This window comes from Doryrhamphus excisus, linkage group LG13 (assembly GCF_037039965.1).
Source record: "Doryrhamphus excisus strain RoL-2023G ecotype Guam linkage group LG13, RoL_Dexc_Guam_v1.1, whole genome shotgun sequence".
Classification (NCBI taxonomy): Eukaryota; Metazoa; Chordata; class Actinopteri; order Syngnathiformes; family Syngnathidae; genus Doryrhamphus; species Doryrhamphus excisus.
The window spans coordinates 4698514-4722930 of record NC_136369.1 but is presented as its reverse complement, the minus strand read 5'-3'; the positions used below and the strand labels follow the sequence as shown (position 1 = coordinate 4722930).

Below are 24417 nucleotides of genomic sequence, written 5' to 3'. Positions count from 1 at the left end.
ATGCATGTTTGTTGGTAAACTAATACAAAGTGAATATGATAATTTAATTTGTCATAATATCAGGAGGTGATAATATATCAATATGTTTTCATAGTTACAGGTAGACCTTTGGGTAGCCAATTGTGGCCAATGGTGATTGCGTTCATTAAATGACAAGTTTCACATGCTTGAATGTAAAGCATGCTTGGGTTACGACATTGTTGACTATCACTGTTATTTCCATTATTTGATGTGGTTGTAATCAAGGAGACCTAGAAAGGACCAATCGCATGACTAAGACTCGGTTATGTTGCAAGAGTAGGTGTGTGCCCATGACCAATCACAGCTGGTCTTTTGTGGGTCGAAGTATATGAGCAGTGACCTGGTGAGTACATCCTAAGTGCATGCTCATCATTTAGTGCAGGTGTTACACCTGTAGCAGTGGTCCTGACAGTAAGCTGCCCCCCTGGTCCTGCCCCCTACCAAAAGAAAACACACCAAAAAAACATATTTTCTCTTGTTCTAATCTTGCTGTTTTGCTCTAATTTATACAGTAGGTGTGAAGACAGTAACGGTTCTGTGATATACTAACAGAGTCACTTGATAGCTATACACATACCCTATGTGTATGTGAAGAGCCAGTCCTGAACTACATTAATAAAAATAATAATAATAAAGTGCTGATTCCAAAAATATGCATGCTAGGATGTTTGTCTATATGTGCCCTGTGATTGGCTGGCGACCAGTCCGGAGTGTACCCCGCCTATCGGCCAAAGACAGCCTATCCCAGGCTCCAGCATGCCCATGACCCTTGTGAGGATAAGCGGTAGAAAATGAATGAATGAATGAAGGTGCTGATGACCTTGAAGATCACTGCACTGATAATAGGTAAAGGTGCTTTAATAAATAGGGCAGTATCATAACATCAAGAACCATGACTTTAATTTCTTCTTGGTAACAACACCTGTCATCCCATGGATGCCATTGGACTTATTAAAATCTGCTGCAGTAGACTTGTTTTTCTTTCCTTAGTGGATAAGCTTAGCCATTGTCTCAAAAAGGAAACAGTGTAGAGTGACCTTGTCAAAATAAGCTGCAAATGTCCCCCGAGATTGCATTGTAACAACCTATCCCACAACCAGACAAACAGACACACACACATGTATTTGGGGGAGGAAGGATGCTTTATTGATGATGCAATGTAATTACAGTCGTCCCCTCAGCACATAAACCCAGAAAGTTTTTAGTTAAGCATTTTTCATCTTAAATATGGCTAAATGAATTAAAATAAAAGTATAACTCATTCAAAAGACACAAAAGATTCAAGATGTGATATGTAGTATTCTGCATTGGTCTCTAGGTGTCAGTAATGTGATTAATGTTCAGTGAGATACGAGCACCAAACTTGATCGCCAGAACAACAGGCTTTTATGACAGGTTGTAATTATCTCACAACAGTCACAATGATCTCTAATATGAATCCCTAATAAAAACATGGGCTAATGTTGTGGGAGTAAACCATGCCAAGCTGAAACTCAATTCTAAACCCCCGATGTCACCACCAGTCCATCCTCCATGGGGAGATATTTAGAGCAACACATACTGGCATGAGTCTTGGTCTTAAATGACTTATTTACTCTTATTATGTTGACTACATTGGGTAATACAAGTGTAGATTTGAGTATAGGGGTGTTAGTCATGACTAGAGTGCAGCGATAAAGACATTTATTTATTTTTATTTCTTGTGTGATTACTTAATTATGGGCTGGCTCAGTAGCCAGCCCATAGACTGAAATTTATTTCCAGCATGTGGATTTCGCTACTATTGGGAAGAATACACTGGACTTGGTTTACACAAACAAATCAAGAAAGCATTCAGAGTAGTCCTAATGCTAATTCCTCCATACCAGCCCCTGCTCACCAGAGGAAAGCCTGCTGGGAAGAAGGTGAGAATGTGGCCTGAGGGAGCCATGGCTGCACTGCAACACTGTTTTGAGAGAGGCTGCAACAGACAACCAACACACCAATGTGGGAGACTATGTTGCATCTGTGACAGGGCCAACCCGAAACCTTGGATGACTAAGGAGGTGCGTGAAAGACTGAGGGAACGCAATGTTACGTTTAAATCTGGTGATGTGATGGCACTCAGATCAGCAAGGGCATACCTGAACCGTGCCATCAGAGTAGGAAAGCGTGCCGACAGTCAGAAGATCCAAGGCTTCTTCCAGGACCCTTGCATCACCACACAACTCTGGCAGGGCATCCAGACTGTCACCGACTACAAAGCCACACCCACACCCTGCCAGAATGACATTGGCTTCCTCAATGAGCTAAATAACTTCTTCAGAAGGTGTGAAGCTCTGAACAACAACCCTGCTTGACACTGCTGCAGTGCGGAGAGTCCTGAGGAAGGTCAATGCGTAGAAAGCTGTAGGCCCTGACGCCATTCCAGGACGGGTGATCAAGGAATGTGCAGACCAGCTGGCCCACGTGCTCACAGACATCTTCAACACCTCACTGGCCCAGGCTGTCGTCCCCACGTGTTTCAAGTCTGCCATAATAATTCCAGTGCCCAAGAAACTGTCCATTACATGTCTCAACGACTTTCCGCCCTTTGCACTCACATCCACCATTATGAAATGCTTCAAGAGGGTAGTTAAGGAGCAATCACCTCCATGCTCCCCCCATTACTCGGCCCGTTCCAATTCGCATACCAGCCAAACTGCTCCACTGAGGATGCCATCTCCACTACTCTTCACCTGAGCCTAAAGCACCTGGAGAAGAAAAAGACCCACGTACGGATGCTGTTCCTGGACCTCAACTCAGCATTCAATATGATCATCCCCCAGGATCTGGTCCGCAAGTTGGAGCTTGCTGGCTCTCAAGGCCTCCCTGTGCAACTGGCTGCTATGTCCGAGTGGTCAACAACACATCCAGTGTCATCTCCCTGAACACCGGCTCACCCCAGGGATGTGTTCAGAGTCCCCTGCTGTTTACCATGACCCATGACTGTTGCCCCAGGTACAGCAGCAACCAAATCCTGAAGTACACGGATGACACAACAGTTGTGGGCCTCATTCAGGACCACAATGGACTGACTTACAGGGAGGAAGTGTAACACTTTGTGGATTGGTGCAGGGCGAACAACCTGGTCCTGAATGTTAACAAAACAGAGGAGATCATCGTCGGCTTCAGGAGATCCAGACCCAGCCACACTCCGTTCTGCTCCAACAACAGAGCACTGAGTTGTGAGCACAACACAGTACTCAGGGTGCATATCACAGACAACCTCGGCTGGTCACTCCACACCACCTCTCTGGCGAACAAGGCACAGCAGGGACTGCACTTCTTGCGGTGGATGAGAAGAGCCTCCCTCTCCCCTCCTAACCTTACCACTTTCTACAGAGGGACCATCGAGAGCCTGCTGACCAGCTGCCTCTCTGTCTGGTCTGGGAGCTGCAGGGCCTCGCACTGGATGTTACTGCAGAGAGTGGAGAGGACAGCGGAGAAGATCATTGGGACCGCTGCTTATCAAGAGCCCATCGGATTTTCTCTGACCCCACACACCCCCAGCATGGACTGTTTTCTCGCCTGGCGTCGAGCAGAAGGCTCTGCAGCATCTGCTGCAGAACAACCAGGTTTAGAAACAGCTACTTCCCCCTGGCCATCAGACTGCTGAAAGGCAAATAAGGCTCACTACCTGCCCACATGCACACGCACACGCACACACACCCACCCCACGGACCTTATAGACAACACATTTCTCAGTGAGTATTTCCATCTGGAAATACATCTGTGCAATATCTTAAATTATTTGAGCAATTTACTGTGTTTACATTATTTTGTTTACATTCGATATCATCTATTTATTCTTGACTGCACTCATTCTTTAGCTCTTAATATAAGTTTCTTTCTTTTTGTTTTTCATTCTTTCTTTTTAGTCTCCGGTGTAATACAGGAGCCAAGCAACAACATTTCCTTGGGAATTTCACTGCTGTGTTTTTGTGCAATGACAATAAAGGAAGTCTACGTCCTAGTCCAGGGGTCGGCAACCTTTACTATGAAAAGAGCCATTTTACCCAATGCCCACTGAAGAAAAATAGCCTGGAGCCGCAAAACATATAGTATGTTTAAAACAACATTGGAGGGAATTTGGGGGTATCAAAGTAGTTCAGATAAGAAAAGACGAGTTGGAGTACTCTTGCTAGTTTTGGAGATAAACTTACATAAATGTATGTGTAAACTACTGTAAACGTAAAAACAAGTTCCCATGCCGCTGTTTTTAAATTATCTCGAATTTATTTTTTAGATTTGTAGGTAAGTATTACTTGTTTTTCTTCATGTACTGAACTGGATAGCAGTCAGAACTCACTCAGGATGCATTCATGGTCTCAGACAAAGTTGGATTTTTTAAAACTCATTACAAAAGACGTGCATTTTCCCCACTCGGGTGTTAAAAATATTCAAGCATCGCAAAGGGAGCCACAATAAAGAGGCTGAAGAGCCACATGCGGCTCTGGAGCCGCAGGTTGCTGACCCCTGTCCTAGTCTAAAACCTCAAGACACACTGTTAAAATTACTTGACTTGATAACTCTCTCATAGCAAATGGATGAATTGATGAACATGATTACTCGACTGAGAGCCCCAGTCTTTGCCATGATGGCTCCGTCTCAGTAGGACCCATGATATCTCAACATCTCAATCAATCCCACTGCAAGACCTGATGCTTCACTTTTAAGCCCTTCTCTCACAGATGCTGTCTTATGGTTATTGGGCTGCAGTCAGCATCAATAAGTGTCTTAATTTGGGTCGAGGATCTTTCTGTGTCTTCACGGACAAGCCTGTCAGATCCTCTGGCTTAGTGAAGGTGACATTTCTTTGGTGTACCACTTGACTTTTTTGTCCCATAACTCAGGATCTTTTTAGGAGTATAAAATTGAGGTCTTACTGCATCCAACCACAGCAACAACATGAGGCCTTGCTCAGTATTTCCTTTATCATCACATTAGGGCTGTTCATGAATCCACCTTGGAATGAGACTAATTGGTTAATAAGGAGTAAGTGTGGTTGAGACCTACAATATATAGGGTGTTGGAATTTAATACTGTTGTCGGCGGGTTGGAAATCAAGTTTCAAAAGAGCATCAGCATCTCAATGTGTTTTTATTGAGTAGCTACAATGCTTTAATATTAAACGGGTTTATATACACTGTCCTTTTAGGTTTATCTTAATTAGGTGAAAGCATGTTATTTCTGTTTCTACAATGGATGCGTGTTTAATTTCTCATCTGCTCTCTATCATGTACAGAGCAGTTGAATGAATGAAATGGCATTGTAGACTGTGATGTTTGTAGTAGCCTGTGTGGGGCAGGGCCACATCAAGTATTTATTCCAAAATCACATTTCAACAAAAGTTTTAAAATGTGTCACAAGGCATGCTAGGAGCCGGCGTCACACTTGTTGTTGGGGGTGCTTACCAGCATACCTTGGGACACTTGTTTTTTTGTAAATAGTAACATATTTAAAGTTACGAATGTAGAGTTAATGTTGTTGTTATTATTATCTCCCTTAGTAGTAGTGTTTTTGATCTGACCCCCGGTCCCCCAAAAGCTGTCAACCGAGGGGAAATGCCTTTTAACCTTTACCATGAGGAGGTCAGCAATAAATTACAGACAATGTTTGTTTGTTTTTTGTCTCCTGCATTTGCCTTTTACATTTTGCTCTATTTGCAATTAGTTTCAATCCAATGGAACAGAATACAAATTCTTGTCATTTTCCCACAGTCATACTGTATAATAATAATAATTATGTGTATAGCGCTTTTCAAAATACTCAAAGGCAGGTTACAGAAGAATGGAGTTGAATAAAAGCAAGTAACAACAGAGTAAAAGATACATTAAAATACATTCATTCATTCGTTAATCCACAATTAAAACATGAGTAACAGCAGGACGGGGCACAGCAGTCAGGTATAAAAAGTTAGACATTCCAGAGGGTGACCAGGCAAAAAAACCTCAAAATACAATTCTCAATTCTGAAGTAGGACAATCAGCATGTTTCGTAAGAGCAGAAAAACAAAAGTATCATATTTCCAAATGTATCAGCTGCATTGGAGTAAACTGAGCTTGTCTGGCGATGTTAATATCATTATAAAGTGATCTTGCAGAGATTATTTACAATAGTAGAAACTGGTCTGTTAAAATAATTACTTATAATTACATTACAACTTAATTTAATATGTTAGCCACAAGAAAAAAAAGATGTATGCGGTATTTTGCTCTGTTGACATAACTGTAAATCAGTGTCCGTATGACGTCAGATGTTGTTGGTGTCTGTGAAAAAAAGCAGCCAACGAAAGCCTGGATGATTAGTCATTGTTTATTTATGCGTGACATTTGCAACACATTTATTTGCTATGATATAATAGCTACAAATGGAATGCTGTGCCAATGCAGTCTGCATAACGATGCTTTGGGAAAGTGACAGCACTTTCGTGGTAGCGGGGTCTCTCGAGAATGCATACGTGGTAAACAAACCGAGTGAGTCGAAAGGGTTAATAACTTGGCTATTTGGTTTCGCTGAAAAGGGTGTGTGTCTTCTTGAAGCACTGACCGAAAAACAAACGGTGAAAAGTTAACGAAGCGGCGGGAGAAACAGCGAAGACACAACATGTCGAATTTTGCTCCGTATCAAGGGAGCACACGGAGGTCTCCAGATGTGGCCAGGGGAAAGAGATCACAGGACTGGGAGCTATCAGGGAGCGACTTCGGCGAGTTCGACTCTCAAGGGATATTCAGAGACAACTCGTTCTCTCAGATGAACAAAATGCCCGATGAAGATAAGCACAAAAGAACCACCGAGGCATCCCAAATTCATCTCCAGCCTTACTTACTTCATCCCCGCATGTCGGGACGGATGTCGGTGTACAGCAGTGGAGTTCGCCCCGTCCTCACCCATGCCTACATCCAAGGACGGGTCTATAACTTTTTGGAAAGGCCATCCGGCTGGAAGTGCTTCATTTATCACTTCATTGTGTGAGTGTTACCATATTTTAACTGTCATCATCAACTGAAAACTCAAGGGTACAAAGCAGTGGTGTCCACAATGCAGCCCAGGGGTCATTTTTGGTCCACGGGCCTAATAATACATTTACTTCAGGTTAAAGTGGAGTTATTATCATGCAGGATGATTCAAAAAGAAAGTGCCAAAATCAGCAAACAATATTTCATCAACAAAAAACAATAGGCAATGTGCTCATTGTGGCCACACGGGCAGCACAGACAAGCCCTGTATGTTCCACTAATTACCTTTGTCACCAGTAATGTAATGTTTTTGTTCAGCTGCTCAATGTACAACAGGGGTACCCAAAGTGTGACACAGGCCATTTGTGGCTCTTTTTTTGTACCCACGACACATTGTAAAATTAAAATTAAACAAGAAAATAACCAGCATAGGAAAATTTTTGCAAAAAGGCTGAAATGTGGGTACTAATAATTAACATTAATGCAATGCATTGTCACCAGGCCAGGTTGTACTCTTGAAGCCTGAAGTCAGCTTGGATAGGCTCTAGTATACCACCACGACCCTCATTAGGAATAACAGCATAGAAAATGGATGGATGGACAATGGCATTGGCATCAGAATCCGAAATCAGAATCAGAAATTGTTTCATTGCTATGTGTATGATCATACACATACTAGGAATTTGTTGTGGTGAAGTTGGTGCAGACACTTCTATTAAAAATGAAAATACAAAATATAACAGTATAGCATTGTCTGTGTGCCAAGACACAGCCCATATGAAGGTTGTCACTGGTGCCAAGTACAATCCAGTTATCATCAGATCGCACAAACATGGGACATTGAAGGAAAAACGTTTTTTTTTATATAATTATTTATTGTTGTTGCTGGCAAAGATGGCAAAGAGTGAAGAAGTAGGAGGGGAGGCCAGAGATATCTTCTTTGCTACAAGCTCTTTCTTGAATTCAATTGTGTTCCCCATCTTTTTTTTCAAAGTGCTGGCACTCTCAACTTTCTTTGGCCATATGGTGGGTTATTTTGCAGCCACTCTTAACAACAAATGCACAGCGACTGAATCACTAGCTCTTGGGATGTTTTGTTTGGCCAGTCAATTCCATGGAATGGCAAGCAGATTAGTTTGTTACGAACAATGTTTGACTGTAAGATAACTGAGATGGTATACAACCTGGACTGGTCGCCAGCCAATCACAGGCCACATATAGACAACCATTCACACTCACATTCATACCTATGGAAAATTTGGAGTTGCCAATTAACCTAGCATGTTTTTGGATTGTGGGTGGAAGCCAGAGTACCCAGAGAAACATGCTAACTTTTCGAGGGTGGAATCGAACTCGGGTCTCCTAGCTGTGTGGCCTAAGAAGACCTGTGCAGCCCTAAATGATTTGAACAAATCCTTTATTTTTCTCAAACTGCAGTGCCCACCCTGACGTCTTCTGGCAATCTACAAACAAAAAACATTCAGACTTATGTAAACATGCACCAAATGTGTTTATGCTCTCCTTTCTTGCAGTAGTTTCAAAGGTGTCTTGTTTAATTCCCGTGTGTGGTGAATTTCATTTTTTTCTTTTCTTTTTTGTCATAAATGTGACACACTAGTCAGGTAGCTTCGAAGCAGTTGTTTTATCAAATGTTTTTGTGAGTGAGAAGTGTCTGTATAACCCGGTGTGTGCCAACTGCTAAGTGAACTCTTACTCAGACTTTGTTCCAGTGTATCACACACATTTGGAAGCTTTGACAGCCATGATCCAACTATGGAAAGAGTTAGGAATGTAGGATGTTATCCTCTCACTCACCCCCATCTGTGCTGTGATACTGTGCGGTGTGTACTGATAATGGGCAGCTAAACCTGGAACTGTGTGTGCGTACTGGAAGCTGCATGTGTCTGTGTGTGTGTTTGTGATGTCTTCTGGAGACCCATTGACCATGCAGTGTTGGAGGGAGGAAGTGAACAGTAGCTTGTCAGTGCAGGTTAAAGGCAGTTTATAGTGTGATTACAATGGGAACTAAACATTGCAACGCGAAATCAGATTCAGTCTCCCTAAACACAAAACATGTGATTTGGCAAAATAAGTAAAGAAACAAAATGCATATCTCTGATGCCCGATTTATCTATTTCATTTTCCTGCCTGATTCAGATTCTTTTAATGCCCATCTGCCATGAAAATGTCACACTCTTGATGTAGACACTCTACACAATTTATTTGGTGCTAGATGTAAGCACATAACATTTTTGTGTGAGTGATTCCCATTGTAAGACGAATATTCATATTTGTAATGTTGCATGTAGTTCCAATCATGGACATGTATTCGTAACCACATTTTCCTGTATACAGAACCTTACATTGGTGTACCAACACTGAACACATTGACAGGATGTTCAACTGCTTTATGATACATCCATGTGTCTACTGTGTAAACAACTATAGTACAGCCCAGCCTTTGCCTTCTGGGAGTCAAGTGGTGGAGCTTTGCCTGATGGAATGGGCTGGAATGGGCCTTCATCTTTCCTTGTCAGGAGTGAGGGGAACCATTTAAACTCCTAATTTCACCAAGTTTTCCAGATGGGCAGGAAATCTAATGGGTCATGGTGGAGAGATTTCGAACACAGATGGACTCACGCAATCAGCTAATAATAAGAAAAGACACGCATCATATTGATTAACAGTTTATTATAATCCCTCACGGGGAAGTTCAGTCTATACTCTGTTGGTGTAAGGTAGTCTGCAAATAGTGCCAATGCTTGGATAATCTTACCACAAGGTGTGTTAACAAAATATTTAATGCAAATTTTTCAGCACTTTGTACTGAGTTGTGGACTCCTATAGAGCAGCTACCCACGGTAACCAGCATACAAAGCGTTCTAGTTCTTCCAGAGTCTGCACCTATCCAGCCGTATTTATTTGGATTTCGTGGCTCCCGCAAAAACTGTCTGTTTTAATGTATTCCACCCACGGCCTACATCCAGGCATGTCCACTCCGCTGTGGTCGGTCACACTCCCGTGTGCATGGAAACACTTTGTGCCGCTAACTTTATAGGAGTTGATAAACAGTATAGGAGTTGATAATAAACGGCGATTTCCATTCATCCATTTTCTCTGCGGCTTATCCTCGCTAGGATCGAGGGCATGCAGGAGCCTATCACCGTTGTCTTTGGGCGACAGGTGGGGTACACCCTGGACTGATCGCCAGCCAATCGCAGGGAACATATAGACAAACAACCATTCACACTCACATTGATACCTATGGACAATTTGGAGTCGCCAATTAACCTAGCATGCATGTTTCTGGAATGTGGGAGGAAGCTGGAGTACCCGGAGAAAACTCACACATGCACGGGGAGAACACGCAAACTCCACACAAAGATGGCCCAGTGGAGAATCGAACTAAACTTTATTCATTATTTTGAAATGGTGGCTTTTAACATACAGCCATATATGTTGGATCTCAAATCCAATGCGGAAGTAGAGAAAGTACAGAAGTTTCTCAAGAAAATAGGCTTCTCCAAGATGTCTCTCAATGGTAAGTAGCTTTAGCATTTTAGTGTTAGGTTTTTTACTGCATTGGTAGTCTGACCATGTGACAACTAATTGTGGTTGAAAAAGGTCATTAGAAACCCCGCTCCCTGTATATCCCCGGACTTACACAAAATAAACACAGACACAAATGAATTGTTACTTACTGCTTGCTCAGTCCACACAACCAAGTAACGTTGGAAAGGCGTAGGCTAGTCCAGCTGCATGGGGGTCCATGTTCATGAAACAGCCCAGTGTGAAATGCCGTTGACAGATTAAAATGCATTCCTTTTGCTGGTAGAGAATCAGGAACTCCATCCACCTGATGGTGGCATTGTTGGGAATTGTAAACAAATGTGGCTTTGCTTGCAGGTAAACAGAGAAGCAGACTTTGGGGGAGGAAATGGACCTGTGGGGAGGGCAGAGCCATTATTTGGCTTACAGACATGCCCATACACGGAAGTCTGCCTCTCTGCGACATCACAAAGGGGCAGTTTTACGATGCCTTTTGAAATCATGCATTTTGAGCCATCCTAAACTTCCTTCGAGGCTCACTTACGAATTACTGAATTTATAAGTCAGAAAAGGGGAAGAAGTATAACAGATCCCCTTTAAATATGCAAAAATGTCTTTCAGACATCAAAAATCTGAAATTTTACTATGTTTTACTAAATTTTAGTACTATTTTACTATAATTTCACTATGTTTTGAGGGCATTTGAGAAACCAAGACTGGCTCCATGACCTTCAGAATACCATTGTTTGTTCATGCTTGCACTTGCACATTTAATTCAAATGTGGTCAAAAAGCATAGTTACTGGCTTTGGTAAAATAAATTCATGAATTGTATTCACAACTTTAAACACAAATACAGTAAACATTTCCTAACTCTGGCTGACAGTCTCAAGTCTGAACTTATTCTCTCATAAGGCATACCTTCTAATACACTCATTTGAAACCAATCCACTAATATGCAATAATGCATCAAATGGATCAATCCATATAGGGAAGAGTGTGGTAACTGGTTGATGATTACTGACACTCATCTAGTCCCTAAAAGATGTACAATTAAGAAGATACATGTACAGTGAAGCGATATTCAAAGAAACCATACCACCAAGTTTGGCGTTCTTCTCTCCTAATAAAACTATACTATACTATAATATTTACTTTAATGCGAAAAAAGGAATACACTTATTGGTGCTCTGTAGTATTTTGTATGGGTATGGTTTATTTGTTTCAGACATGATTGATGAGTTGAACTCAGGAACATGATGTCCCTCATAACTATTGCCAGTTCATGTCTGAAAAGAAGAAACAGCTGAGCTTATTTAATCCTACCCCTCTATATCAATTACTGGTTTATTCCCACTACATATTTTCCATGTTGACACTTAAAATGTCTTTGCTTCCATTCCATTTGTTCACTTTGTGTGTAAAGACACAACAAACTGGCGCTCAACCAAATCTAACAAACATAAATGGAACAGCTGTATGATTAAGGGTTCAGACAACTCCAAACGTTTACACTATGTCATAATATGCATCGTCAATATTTGTCTGATAACTAGGGCCGTCAAAAAATATGTGTTATTTCCAGTAACTCATTCATTTAATAAATTTTTTTAGCACTTAATGCATGCCCACCACAGCAAGCGTGCCTCTTTGTTAATAAATAAAGTGGAAGTGGGGCTGGTTTAATCACACATGGGTGGAGCTTAAAACTGTACATTATTTGAACTCTGAAATTGACGTGGATTGATCAGAAGTTGTGTATTGTTTTTTCAGCTATATGTGAATGTGTTTAGTTTTAGTGCGCTATACTATAAAGCATTTCTCTCATCATTAAAGTTCATGTTGTGCACACTAAAGACCTCTGATAGCAGACATGGCTGCTACAATTTGTTCTGTGTGTGTGTGTGCTCACACATAACACGACACGCATTTAACCTCAGCCCGGCGTTAGCTGAATGAAACTCCTCCAAACACCATGGGACTGAATTGCCAACGTTGACATTAAAGCGGTGTTGGTAACAGCTGTACATATTAGCCTCCAACTACATCAACAGCTCCTTAATTCCAATGGTAGGCACTTTTAAAGATGAAGCATTCAGCAGCATTCCTGGTTTTCAGACCCACAAACTAAACTATATTGTAGTGTCGCTGGGAGCACTTCCTGGTTCCCAGTGTGCTTTGCCGCACCGTCGATGTAAATAGTTTGTCAGTTTGTAGTTAAAGTTGCATAGTTGTCCATTATTGTTCAACAAGTGAGAGTGCTTTTATTCGTCTGTTGCGCTGCTATGTGATGTTTTGGGGATTTCTTGTTGTCACACCATGACTTAAACTGTTATGCCTGGTCACCCAGTGAAATGTGATGGGCTGGTGTGATGGGCTGTGATGTGCATGGTGTAAAAAGCTAGTTAGTTCTTTTACTTGTGAAAAAAAACCTGTCTTTAAAAGACCCTCCAGCGCCACAATATTCTCTGTGTGCATGTTCTCCCCGTGCATGCATGGGTTTTCTCCGGGTACTCCGGTTTCCTCCCACATTTCAAAAACATGTTAATTAATTAAGTTAATTGGCCACTCCAAATTGTCCATAGGTATGAATGTGAGTGTGAATGGTTGTTTGTCTATATATATATATTTTTTTTTTTACAATAACTAAGGGACCTGGTGTTGCCATCAGAGAATTGGCGAAAAGCGGTCCACTAAGCTAAAGTTAATTTCCATTTAAGGACTGAAATAATACTAATTATTTTAAGTCAAAATAGCAACTAAATGCTGATTAACATTTTTCTTGAATATATCCATATTTGGTAAGGTGGGAAAGGTGTGAGCTGGCAGCGAGTTCCATAGACGGCATGCCCTTGGCACGTAAGAGGATTGGTGAAGATGTGTGCGAGACCTGGGGATAGTTACACAGTATGGATGTGCAGTAGAGGAGGATCTTGTTGTCCTCAAACTAGCAAACACCGGGGGGATGATCGAACCAATTTCCAACGATGGCTTGAAGAAGAAATGTCTGTAAAATGTGCAGAGAGTAGCAACATCTCTTCTAAGCTCCAAGGGGTAAATACCAGCATTGATTGGGTCTTCAATGTTCAGAAGACGCAAGGCCTTCCGCTGAAGTCTGCATAGAATACTGAGAGCAGTATTGCCAGCTCCACTCCAAATGGGTGATGCATACTCCATGAGGGGTCGAATGTAGGCCTTGTAGATGGTAACTCTGGCCTTGAAGGGGAGAAGATCCCTTGACCGACTTAGGATGTAGAGCCGCTTTGCAGTCTTCTTAGCAAGATATGTAATATACGGGGTCCAAGTAAGAGTGTTGGTAATAACAACACCAAGAAGGGTGATGCTCTTGGTAGGCTTCAGCTGACTGCCCATGAAGTGAAGAGGGGGGTGTGTCTTGTCACGCTTCCTGCTGATAATCATCTCCTCTGTCTTGCTAGCATTAAAAGTAATGCACCAGTCAGATGCCCACTTCTCAATTGCGTGTAGGTCTTTTTGCAAACTGTCAGTGCACATGACACGATCTGCAGGATTCTTGATGGCTGCATGGAGAGTTGAATCATCAGCAAATAGGTGAAGATCGTTGTCAAGGTGTGAAGCCAGATCATCTATGAACATCAGAAAAAGAAGGGGACCAAGGACACTTCCCTGTGGCACGCCTGCAGATAGAGCTTTAGGAGTGGAGATAAATCCATCCAGGACCACAGCCTGCTGACGATTAGCTAAGAATGAAGATATCCAGCTGTGTAAGTCACCACAGATACCAAAAGATGTGAGTTTGGCTAGTAGACCATGGTGCCATACTCGATCAAACGCCTTCTTGATATCGAGAGCAATAATCCGAACTTCTTGTTGAGTATCTAGACAGTCATTCCACCACTGAGTGATATATGCCAGCATGTCAACAGTAGACCTCTTCTCCCGGAACCCATATTGAGAGTCACAGAGAAGTTGGTTCTTGTCCAGAAATTTGCGGATATGGTCACTGATGCAGCCTTCCATGACCTTCGAGATAATTGGTAGGAGGGAAATGGGTCTGTAGTTAGATGGATCTTGTTTGCTGCCCTTTTTCGGTACGGCTACTACATGCGCCTTCTTCCACTCTGTGGGGACAGTCTTACTTGAAAGTGAGATGTTGAAAAGTTTAGACAGGACAGGAGAAAGCTCTGGAGCACAGTTCTTCAAAACGGTGGCTGAAATGCCATCAGCCCCACTGGCTTTCGATGTATCAAGGTTGCGAAGTTTCTTGATGATGATCTTGGGCCAGAACAGAAGAGATCACCTTGGGGGTTTTAGGTTGTAGATCTGGTGGAGCCTTTCCTCTATCATCAAGATGAGCATTGGCAGCAAATATGTTGTTTAGGAGCTCTGCTTTCTCTCTCGCGTCATTAAGTACTTGACTATCACCTGTTTTCAAGGGAGGGACAGCAGATGTTTTATGGCTGTCAGTCACAGACTTCACGAGTTTCCACCACTGTTTGCTGCTAGCATACTTGAGTTGTTCTTCAAGATGATGTGCAAATTGAGTCCGAGAGCGGCGTAAGGTACGCTGGCATTCTGCTTTGGCATCCGTGTAAAGAATCCAAAGTTCCCTAGTACAGGTCTTCTGCCAGTTCTTGTAGGCTTTTTGCTTGACTTGAACTGCGTTGTGACACTTCTCATTGAACCATGGCTTGTCAGAGTAGCGATGTTTTATACTCCTAGATGGAATGAACAAATCCATGGCCCCACAGACATTTGCCCTGTGATTGGCTGGCGACCAGTCCAGGGTGTACCCCGCCTCTCGACTGAAGACAGCTGGGATAGGCTCCAGCACCCCCGTGACCCTCGTGAGGATAAGCGGTAGAAAATGAATGAATGAATAGCCAAAAACACTGGCATCTTTGGTCTGTATTATTATCATATTTGTGTCTGTCGCTGTGCTTCTGTTAGTGTATAGGCTTTGCTGGCAGAGACTGCACACCACTGCTTTTGAGTTTTGTGTGAGGTGGGGCACCAACTTCACGCAGGTCTAGTTTCTGGCCACCAAACTAGACCTTCATCATGTGTGCTCACCAGGAAGAAGAGAGTTATTAAGTCTGTTGAATGAAAAGTAGTAAACACACTGCATGGCAATATACGTCGTATACGTCAGCAGTACTGAGCACTGTAACCAGGATAATACATTTTAGATCCACAATCCCCAATATGAACTGGATTTAACAAGACGTTATTTGCTACTTGAGTCATTATCTTCCCCAATCATCCAATTTTGGTTCAATTATAGTATGTTTCTGTAACAATGACCATGTCATTGCACTGTTGGGTATTTCAGCATGGCTTGTGATTTTACTTAAGATGTTCACAGTGTGAGTCCCAAATTGATGAGTTACCTCTCTGCCTTTTTATTTCATTTTCTGTAAGAGGATCAAAGGAGATTTCTGACAGAGAGGCAATGGTGCAGTAATGATTTTCTGGCATCACTGGAAGATTATGGCATACAATAACTGTCCAGTCAGATACTGTAATATTATTCCGTATGCTGGGCACAAATCCTAGAAACATACAGTGGTGTGAGAAGGTGTTTGCCCCCTTCCTGATTTCTTATTTGTTTTGTTTTTTTCATGTTTGTAAGACTTACATGTTTCAGATCATCAAATAAATTTAAATATTAGTTTAATGACAATGCAGTGTTTAAATGAAACCTTTTTATTATTAGAGGAGAAAAAAATCCAAACCTGTATGTCCCTGTGTGAAAAATTGATTCCTCCTGAAATCTAATAACTGGTTGGGCCACCCTTAGCGGCAACAGCTGCAATCAAACATTTGCAATGAGCCTCTCACAGTGGATCACTGTCCTGCTGCAGAATCCAAGTTGGTAATGGTAATGGTTTTATTTCATTTGAACATGCATCAGATTACAATTGAGTGCATCACATAATCAGTTCACAGTTCCACATGTCCAAAAGGAGTAGGAAAAAGCAAAGCTTATTAAACTCTACCCCTCCATCTGGTACTTTTACAATCAGTAACTGTTACATTTGATCACTTCCTGCTTTCCATAATACAGTTTAAGGTTGTTGTTTTTTTTGTTTTTTTTTGTCTCGTACCTAAGTACGAGGTGATATGACCATACAATGACATAATGGGTACCATAGTAACTGTCAATATAGCGAAATATATAGCACATCATGACTGGTTTAAGACTCTTCATCCTTGTATTTAGCAAACATCAACTGCTTGTATTGTTTCTTGAATTGGCTCATCGTTGTGCATTGTTTGACTTCCTTACTCAATCCATTCCATAGTTTGATTCCACATACTGAAATGCTATGGCTTTTTAACGTAGTCCTATCATATAAGTGTTTCAAATGTACAGTAAAGTCTCGTTATATCGATATCGGTTATATCGAAGTACTGCTTATTACGATACTATTTTCATTTCCCGGCAAATTTCTAGCCTTTTATGATATAATTAGTTCCGTTAGCGATACCCGGTTATTATGATAATCCGGTTACTACGATGCCCTTTTCATCCCCCGCCAGCCAATTTGGTCTGCTTATATCGATAGAAAAGCAGCTTAAATCAATCTTTGCTTAAGGATTTCAATACCAAAAAAGAACACGGCGAACGGCTGCTTCCAGTCAACTTTATTTTTCACACTTCCACCACCAGAGCACAGCACGGCACACACACCAATTCCCGCACTTCCTGGTTCACAGGTCATGCTCAAACTGCCCCACATAGCTGGCCAAACACATGCCTGCAACAGAAGAACCAACTGACATAGCATACACACCTATTCCAACGAAGACACAAGCGTACAAATACATGTATTTAATTGTGTTGTATTCAGATATCTTTTTATCGCTTGCAATAATCACTGTTTTTCATATGTACATGCTGGCGTTCGTGGTTTCTCTCGTGTGTATAGATTCTATACACACGAGAGAAACCACGAACGCAGTTGGTTCTTCTGTTGCAGGCATGTGTTTGGCCAGCTATGTGGGGCGGGTTGAGTATGACCTGTGAACCAAGAAGTGCGGGAATCGGTGTGTGTGCTGTGCTCTGGTGGTGGAAGTGTGAAAAATAAAGTTGACTGGAAGCAGCCGTTCGCCGTGTTCTTTTTTGGTATTGAAATCCTTAAGCAAAGATTGATTTAAGCTGCTCGACATTGTTCTATACTATAGAACAATGTCGAGTGCATTATTGCCCACTTTTAATGCAGTTCGGCGCAGGATCGAATATATCGACAGTCCGGTTATATCGATATTTTTTCCGACTCCCAAAAATATCGATATAACGAGACTTTACTGTAGTTCTTCCCTGAGATCATATTTCTCCTCTCTTGTAGAGAAGTATTGGATGATATTTTTAGCGAATTGGTTATTTTTAGCCATATGCATTATTTTAGCTGTTTGAAGATTAACTATATCAGCAAGTTTAAGTATTTGTGATTTTACAAATAAGGAGTTAGTATGTTCTCTGTAGGCGGCATTATGAATTATCCTTACAGACCTTTTTTGCAGTACATTTAGCGAGTGAAGACTGCTTGTATAGTTATTAGCCCATATTTCCACACAATAAGTAAGATATGGTAGAACCAGAGAGCAATAAAGAGTGTGGAGTGATTTCTGATTAAGAACAAGTTTTGCTTTGTTCAATACTGAAATATTTCTGGCCACCTTATGTTGTATATTTATAATATGAGGTTTCCAGCTCATATTTTCATCTATTGTGATCCCCAGAAATTTATTTTCATTCACCCTTTCTATGTCCACGCCGTCTATTTGTATTTGCTGGTGGGTGTCCTTTCTGCTGTTACCAAACAGCATGATTTTAGTTTTACTTAGGTTCAAGGACAATCTATTATCATCAAACCATCTTTTTAGTGTGACCATTTCTTCTCTGACCTTTCTAATGATTTCGTCTGTACTCCCTCCAGAACAAAAAGCAGTGGTATCATCCGCAAATAATACCAGCTTTAAGTCTTTTGTTACTTTGGAGATATCATTGATGTACAAGTTGAACAGTTTTGGCCCCAGTATTGACCCCTGGGGAATTCCGCACGTAATATATTAACTTGCAGATGTGTATTCTCCTAGCTGTACGTATTGCTTCCTGTCAGCTAAGTAGCTTTTGACCCAGTTCCTCTTATTCCGTACCTTTCTAATTTAGTTATTAGGATGTCACGATTGATTGTATTAAAGGCTTTTGTCAGATCCATGAATACTGCGGCTGCACACTTCCTATGATCTATAGTGCTAGTGATTTCCTCCGTAATTTTAATCAGTGGCATGGAGGTAGAAATGTTAGCTCTGTATCCATACTGACTTTCTGATAGTAATTCGTTCGCATTAATAAATATATCCAGCCTATTGTTGAATAGCTTCTCAATAATATTGGAGAATTGTGGTAGTAAGGAGACTGGCCGATAGTTTGTTAATTGGTGTTTATCACCATTTTTAAAAATTGGAACAACCTTTTTCATTTCATTTTTCATTTCTTGGGGAAATCTTCCGGTCTGAAAAGATAAATTGCTGATGTACATCAGCGGTTCTACGGTCTCCTTTTACTACCATTTTTATAGTGTCCATTTAGATTTCATTACAATCAGTTGATGTTTTTGCTTTACAATTTTTGACAATGTCGATGATTTCCTTGTAATTTCCGTGTAATTGCAATTTATTTTCAAAAGAAGACCAATATGCAAAACAATATTTGATCTAATAAGTTTTCCAAAGCCTCTGGCCATCTAAGTTGTCTACTTATTCATTAGTCGCTCGACAAAAGAATTTCCTGCACATGGACTTTCTGACATTCCCTGCTACACTTGGAAACCCAAGCATCTCACCCCTGATTACATAGGGAGGGAATGCTGTCATAATAGATCTAAAAACAACTGCATAGCTTATTCCAGAATGTGTGGGTGGAATCAGCCACGAAACAAGTGAGAATGGCTCATTACCAACATATGTACAGATACTGTATGTACATCAATTAGTTTATTACTTCATATATGGAATTGTGCTTATGATATTGGATGTAATGTAAGCATTATCAAGACTATGCATATGAATTTACTTTTTCCTATTTACAGTTTTATCATAACAAAATATAATGTTGAAAATATGATTTTGATTTATAGACAGTGTTGTTATTGCAGTTGAAATATGTATGACCTTGACTGGCAATTTACTCGGTGCATAGTTCTATTCAGCAATGCGTTTATGTGCATTTGCTGGTATTTATAAAGTCTGTTGCAGTCTGTTTTAAAGACGGATTTCTGATATTTAAGGTGAAAATATCAGAAGACAAAAGAATTGGTCTATAAAATGTAATTATTTGATCTGTGAGAACATATTTATGCAGCATGCAGTTAGTCAGCATTATCCATTATTATTATATATACGTATGGTCTATTTTCTGCATGAAATAAGAAATAAGAACTGTTTTCCCTCCTCCTTCCAGGTTTCTCATAGTTCTCGCTTGCGTGATTCTCAGTGTTCTCTCGACCATCAGAGAGTACGAGGCCCTGACACATCAGACTCTCTACTGGATGGTGAGTCTCATGGATTGTGATAGTTGCTTTGTCTGAGTAACTCTTATGGAAATGATGCATCACTTCAAAAAGGAAGGGACATTGACTGCTAATTGAAATAACGCAGTACTAATCGAAAATTTCAGACAAACAAAACAGCTGTAGCGATGTTCTTCCACATACAGTACGTTTGTCACAATTGTGTTAGAAGCGCTGACTTACTGATCCTGATCAGTCTTTTGAGTCAGACGTAGCAGGTAGATGCAGATTGATTGCACTTTTGAGATATCTCTAAGGGAAAGCATTTTGCCCATAACATTGCTGTTTTCATTGCCAATGCAGGCTGCACCATTTTTCTCTGCTGTATCCTGATAGAACTGCATCTGCTCAGTCACCTTTGGTTGACTTTCATTTGGTTAATATTGGATTGGGATTCATTAGGAAGTTGATTCGTAGATTCGGTTGCCTCCTCTTTCCAAACAACAAATGATTGATAAGCGATGTTAACCATATCAATTTAATGTACAACTAGAGCAAGACTGCAATGTCTTTATCTAGAATAAACTATCAAGTACAAGTTATTCAAAGTTGAACACAATTAGTTCTGTGAAACTTGTCGACTTAAATCATTTTAATGTTTTTAATTGAGATCAATTATTTTTTGGAATAATTTATTTCTTTTCATGTTGCCATAATTGACTTGAAATTGCCCATAGGTATGAATGTGTATACAACAGGATTGTGTGGCATCGGTCACTTATGCATCAGGGGTAGCATGAGTGCTATTTTCCTTTAAATGCATTTTTGTGTTATTCCATGAAGTCATCATAACAGGTGTGCTGTTTCCAATATAATCATTTTGTTAATATTCAGTTGGCAGTACACAGACAGTTGTAACAGTAATCGATTGACTTAGGTTGCATCGAACACTCTGCCTATATGGCTATGATCAAATATTACACCTCTCAATATGCTGTAGTATGTATATTGTAATCTTAAACTTCTATCGTACACCACGTACATTTCAAAAGATATGGCTTGTCACTGCTGTATTTTCGTCTTCTCGTCTTTAGTCTAATTTGGCTGGTGCGATAAAGTCACTTGGGAAACTTTGCTTCAAGTACTGAACGCTGTGTTTTTTGAGAAAAATACAGTGAAGAAGGCTGACAGATTATTTCCCTGTTGCATGTATGCACGACTCATCGACTTCACGCTAACCATTAAAAAGATAATTAAATAATATGTCCTACAGATCACTTACACACATACGCAGTACACATATAGCGTCATAATAACACATGTAGCAACTTCTGATCAATCCATGTCATGTATGACATGATGTAAGCCCCACACATTTCCAGCTAAACTAAGCCCACTTCCCGGTTATGCCCTGCCCATTCTGAGTACAGATACGATAAAGATAATTTAGATTGCTGACCAGATACAGATACGGATAGTAGTATACTCGCTTATCCCTAATTCATACTATTACCACTAATATGTTTGACTATTTCATTTCAGTAATTTCACCATTATGGCATTTTATAACCATTCTAGACATTTGCTGATTTAGTCCTGTTTATTTTTGTTGTTCTATCATTGCCATTGCAATTGTTGTTGTTGCTGTTGTTCTTGCCTGTCTTTGTATTGTCTCTCTCTTGTCCCCTGTGTTTCCTTTTTCTTCGTTTTTATCCCCTCATGTCCGGTCCAGCCATTCCAAATGTATATACATAGACACACACACACTACCGCTTAAAGGTTTGGGATCACTTGGAAATTGTTTTATGGTTTTGGCCAGTCTGAGATATGGCTTTTTCTTGAAGTCCAGCATCCCAAAGTCGCCGCTTCACTGTTGATACTGACACTGGTGGGAGGGAGAGAGAGAGAGAGAGAGAGAGAGAGAGAGAGCAAATCCATCTCCCTCAATGGCTGGACAGGACAAAAGACAGAAAAGAAGGGCTAGTATGTTAAAAAGCTTCAATTTACTACAGTATTTGAAGAACAAACACTACGGAGTGCCTTTTCGAGGCTCACGGTGTGATCATCAGTCAAATGGCAGCTGACAAACGGCAGCCAAAACCATGGACAACACTCGCGTGGATGTGCATGACAGAAGGCTATGCCAATAACAGTCAAAATAAGTGAATTCATCGGACACGGTGACTCGGCCTTGTCAGCAGGTGGAAGACACTGGGTTCGCCGCCTGCTCTCTCACTTTGAGCCAACCCATGTGCTGCCTGGAAGCTGCCTGCTTCGGTTCCACCAGTGTTCTCTCAACTTGAAGAAGTATCTCATCCTCTGTAAGTTTCAGGAGTATCATGTTCATTTGTAGAAAATAGGTAAAATACATATTTTTCAAAATTATGTCAACTTGTTTAGCGTAATTAACGCAGGCGCATCATTGCAAGCCACCGCTCTGCGTTATGACAACAGATGGCGGCACAGTGTAATTCCCCACATAGTCAGAGTTTGTTGCTTCTTTATTTTTAGCTGAACACATCCACAGCAGTGCAATTCAAACACCATGTATGTATCTCAGCTCTAAAACAAACACGTCATCGCAACACGTCCTTATGAGACGTGAAATGCTTTCACGGACGCCCTGAACATCACAACGGACACCTTCAGTTCTTAACATTTCCTTTGTATACTTGTATATTTCTTATATTTGTATATTCCCTTTCATTTTAGCTGAAACTCTTCCATAACACATCATGCCTGACGCTTTTCTCCACCCGTTCCATCCTGCCTGCACACGCTTCTTCACCTCCTTTTTGCAATCCCTATTGTTCTGAACTGTTGACCCCAGGTACTTAAATTTATCCACCATCTGTATCTCTTGCCCCTGTAACCTCACTCTTCCACTTGGGTCCCTCTCATTCACACACATGTATAAAAATTTAAATGTGATGTGGCGATGGACGACTATATACCAGTTTAGACTTAGACAAACTTTATTGATCCACACGGTAAATTCCGCCACAGAGTCAACAGAGAACTTCTGCAGGTGGGGGGACCTGGATCTGATATCAGAGGTATACAGAGTGAACAGAAATGGACAGTCAACAGTCCTCTGCGGATCCCCTATACTACTGACCATGGTATAAGACAGGGAGCCCCCAGCCACACAGTGGGGTCTGGCAGACATGTAATCAGTAATCCAGGAGGCAATGGATAAGCTGACACCCATGCTGGGTGTCTCACTCATCAGAGCGGGCTGCATGGCGTTAAAGGCACTGGCACTATGCAGGATGTTTTCCTTAGCACCGGTAACCTTTCAAGCGAGTTGAATGATTAATCAAATTTGCAATAAAGCATTAATTAATTTGCAATGAATGTGATTGATCTGTGATCTGCGTGTGTTGGGCCTACATATACATCATGAGAGTAGAGTAGAGCAGCCAGGGAGTGAAGTTAAGTGAACCTCTTGCACAAAGGCCGCAAAGAGGGGCAGTACGTCAGTTGTGTGGATTTATTTTGGCTATAAAAAAAGATGTTGCGCAACATCAGGTACTGTGCAGAATCTGCCTTGTTACTGTTGCTCCCTTACGAGGTAACACTATGAACTTTTAGCCATGCAACTATCGTACATGGCTAAGTACACACAAAGTACCAGCCGACAGGGACGACTGACCGAACAGGATTAAATTATTACTCCTTATGAACATCATTGGAAACAGCACATGGAAATAACTCGGGCAATAATGGAATTCATAGCAGAATAATATACAGTATGTGATCCCTATTAGTGAAGAATTGACTAAGCCTAGTGTAGAAAAGCTACAGAATGCCCTCACGCATACATTTTAGCCAGGTTGACATACCTGAGCTACATATAAAAATAAAAAATGTATATAAAAATTCATAAAAATACACACAGAAAGTTGCAGCAGTGCTGAAAACAGTGGGATTTTTTGCAACAATTGATTTGTGGTCAAGTTGAACAGCTGAGCCATACCTGCGTCTTATGGTACGTCAAATTGATGAAGCTCGCTGCCGTCAAGGATTGTACTTCCCACAAGGAGGAAAATATTGCAACTGGCCTGAGAGAGGGGCTTTTCATCTGCACAATGATGCATGTGATGATGAGAACACAGCTAAATGAATGGACCAGACTCCAGTATTTTGGGGTCTTGCACGTAAATGAGTATTGTGACATGTATGTGGGTGTGCGAGTGTATGCATGATTATGTGTGAGCAGAGAGAGACGGTGTGTGTGAGAGAATTAAAGAGTTGGAGTTACACAAGTCAAATTGTATAAATTATACTCTTCTATCATTTTGTATTAAAGCAAGAAGGTGGTGGGGAATTTCCTGTCGGAAGGAGAGGGTAACACTGACTGAAGCACAG

At 41.0% G+C, this 24417-nt stretch overlaps 1 protein-coding gene across 1 annotated transcript in view; it reads left to right on the top strand.

The window, feature by feature from the left end:
• The first annotated feature begins 6414 nt into the window (after nt 1-6414).
• kcnq1.1 (potassium voltage-gated channel, KQT-like subfamily, member 1.1) overlaps nt 6415-24417 on the top strand; it is a 52734-nt gene continuing 34731 nt past the window's right edge. The window contains exons 1-2 of the mRNA XM_058088786.2: nt 6415-7013; nt 19998-20088. Of these exons, the coding sequence (XP_057944769.2) occupies nt 6649-7013; nt 19998-20088 (456 nt within the window). The 5' untranslated portion in view covers nt 6415-6648. The remainder of the gene's footprint in view (nt 7014-19997; nt 20089-24417) is intronic.